At 45.7% G+C, this 2,906-nt stretch overlaps 1 protein-coding gene across 1 annotated transcript in view; it reads left to right on the top strand.

Moving 5' to 3' along the window:
- The first annotated feature begins 377 nt into the window (after window positions 1-377).
- Window positions 378-2,906, top strand: part of TRPM8 (transient receptor potential cation channel subfamily M member 8) — a 102,773-nt gene continuing 100,244 nt past the window's right edge. The window contains 2 exon segments of the mRNA XM_007943686.2: window positions 378-494; window positions 2,519-2,592. Coding sequence (XP_007941877.1) covers window positions 378-494; window positions 2,519-2,592 — 191 coding nt within the window.

Genomic DNA, 2,906 nt, shown 5'->3' with positions numbered 1-2,906 from the left:
CAGTAAATCCCCTTTATTCCACGTGTACCAGCATAGAAGGTTACCATTGGCAACCTTGTAGATGGTATGCTGGGATGGACAAGACACCGTTTTTGTCCACTCAGAGCCTCCAGTGTGTGGGGCAGCCAAGTGACTGAGAGGATGACTTGACCCAGGTGGGAAGGGACAGGGGACATGTAAACTCATGCTGCGTCCCAGAGAGTGGAGGGAATGACTGAGTAGTGCAGGCGACAGGGGCAGGGCACAATTAGGAGCCCGCTCTGGTGGGTGCAACAGTGCAGGTGGGGAGGACGGAGGGAGAAAGCTTTGCGTGAAGCCCCTTCTGCCATTTTAGCAAATGTTCCTTTCATCTGCCCGCAGTTCTCCAAGGCTGCACGATGCCCTTCCAGGGTGCCAGGCTCAGCATGAGAAGCCGGCGGAACGGCACGTTGGACAGCACACGGACCCTGTACTCCAGTGTGTCTCGGAGCACCGACGTCTCCTACAGCGAGAGCGTAAGTCGTGGGGTTGCCCTGCAAATACCGCTATTGTTCGAAAAAGCGTTACTTAACTTTTGGGGGATTATTTGGGTACTAATCCTTTTCCTTTAAAAAAAATCACTTCTCAATGTATGGTATTTTGTTATGTGAGTTACTTTTGCCAAATCTGGAAGCATTTTCTTTTGTGTGTTGTTTTTTAAGCATTTCCAAGTCCATGACTGTAACCTTCATGACTTAAGTAATACATTTGTTAACTGACTTTTCATCACCTTTAATCCTTGCTTTTTGTTTTTGCTTCCCACCCTGTCAGATGCCCTCAGAAATAATTCTCAGGCCTAGGTCCTCCACGGCAGGCTCTTGGTTTATGTCCCCGTCTACTCTTGCAATGGTCTGCCTATTGGTCCCTTTGCCACCCTTCTCACCTTACTCCAGGCCACCTTCCATGTTGCCTTCAGAGTTCTCTTCCTAAAGACATCCCTCAAACACTGCTTATGGGGTGAGCTGGGCCGGGTGGGTGCATGCAGAAGGCACCTCCCCGTGTACCATGTTGATGCCCATCCTTGACCTGGCTGCCATCTCCAGTCGTTCCCCCACACTTCGTATTAACTGCCTTTAGGATTTTTGCCAAAGCGATGATACGTAATGGGATCTCACTGTGCCTTTACGTAACGTCTGCTTCACTGCCGCTGAGACCGAGTCCTGATCAGCTGTTGATGGGTGACTTGCGTGCCCTCTTTTATTGTCGTAGGAGCTCTGGTAGCATAGTGCCTAAGGCACTTGACTGCTAACCAGAAGGCTGGCGGTTCAAACCCACCAGCCACTCCTCAGAAGGAAGGTTGGGCAATCTACTTCCGTAGTTACAGCCTCGGAAACCCAAGGGGGGGTTGCTGTGAGTCGGGCCTATCTTGACGGCAGTGCGTTTGCTTTTCTGTTGGTTTCTTCTATTGTCCTGCTCATGTCCCTTGACCATTTCTCCACTGGGTTGTCCGTCTTACTCTCACTGATTCACGGTTATCCATTCTGCTCACCAATCCTAATAATAGTTAATCTGGTTTGCAAATATCTTCGTCCAGTTTGAGGACGATAGATATTTTCAAAGTATTTTTCATCTGTTTTGGAATAACTTGCTTCTGCCAACTTCAGGAAAGCCCTTGGTTTATAAAGGATTCTGATTGTCAGAATGACCTCCTAGGAGTGCCTTACCATGTTGCCCATTGGGGGGAGACAAATACACTGGAAGAATATACCGGAGTATCCTTTATGTCAAAAGCATAAAAACAACGGGGATCTGCATCAATATATCATTTATATAAAACTATTCACAAATGCTTATATTCCCCTGGTGGCCTTGCAGGAGCTCTGGTGGTACAGGCATTAAAGGGCTCAGCTGCTAACCATAAGGCCAGCAGTTCAAACTTACCCATGGCTCCTTGGGAGAAAGATGTGGCAGTCTGCTTCTATAAAGATTTGGAAACCCTATGGAGCAATTCTACGCTGTCCTATACAGTCACTATGAGTCAGAATTGAATGGACGGCAGTGGATTTGGTTTTTGGTTTGGTAGTCATGTTGTTTTGTTATGCCGTCCAGTCGGACCCGACTCATAGCGACTCCTCCTTGGGTTTCCGAGGCAGTATCACTACGGAAGTAGATTGCCATCTTCCTTCCGAGGAGTGGCTGGTGGTTTGAACCGGCAGCCTTCTTGTTAGCAGTCAAGTGCCTTAGGCACTAAAGACGGGAAGACATAATTTGTACGTGCATAATGGCATTTATATACAAGGTAACCCCAGGTGACTTTTGGAAAAATTTGTTTAGTTAAAAAAATTTAAATGTATTCTTCTTTTCAAAAAGTTTATGTACTTAGAAAACATGGAAAGATGATGTTATGAATAATGGATGGGGTAGATTCTTAAAGTCTTTGGTTTTAGGTTGTATTTAATATTCCTTAATAATAGAGTTGGCTTCGACTCAACAGCAGTGCGTTAATAATAGCAGGGGTGAGAATAATTGTAATGTGTTGTCCAATGTTCTTTCTCCAAAGGACTTGGTGAATTTTATTGAAGCAAATTTTAAGAAACGGGAATGTGTCTTCTTTACCAAAGATTCCAAGGCCACGTAAGCAACCATTTTCCCCATTTCTGCTTCCATATTGAAAAAGAAATGATTAACAATAATGATAGCAAAACAAACAACCGTGCTCTAGTTCACTACCAACACTCTTGGCAGCTGGCAACTCTCAGACGTGGTGTGCTTGTTGGAAGAATGTGGTAGCTAGCTTTGCAGTGTTTTCCTACAGCGTTACAATTTTGTTTTATATTTTTAGCTTTGGCAAAAGTTGCTAAAATCATGAAGAGAGCCTGTCTTTCCCTTCCGCTCTCCCAGAAGCCTGGGAGACCACCTGGGGGGCTGAGGCAACATGTTGCTGTTTG

This window comes from Orycteropus afer, unplaced genomic scaffold (assembly GCF_000298275.1).
Source record: "Orycteropus afer afer isolate SDZICR_OR568_19922 unplaced genomic scaffold, OryAfe1.0 scaffold00006, whole genome shotgun sequence".
NCBI lineage: Eukaryota > Metazoa > Chordata > Mammalia > Tubulidentata > Orycteropodidae > Orycteropus > Orycteropus afer.
Note: the sequence above shows the minus strand (reverse complement) of the source record. Positions and strands in the feature narration are given on the sequence as shown.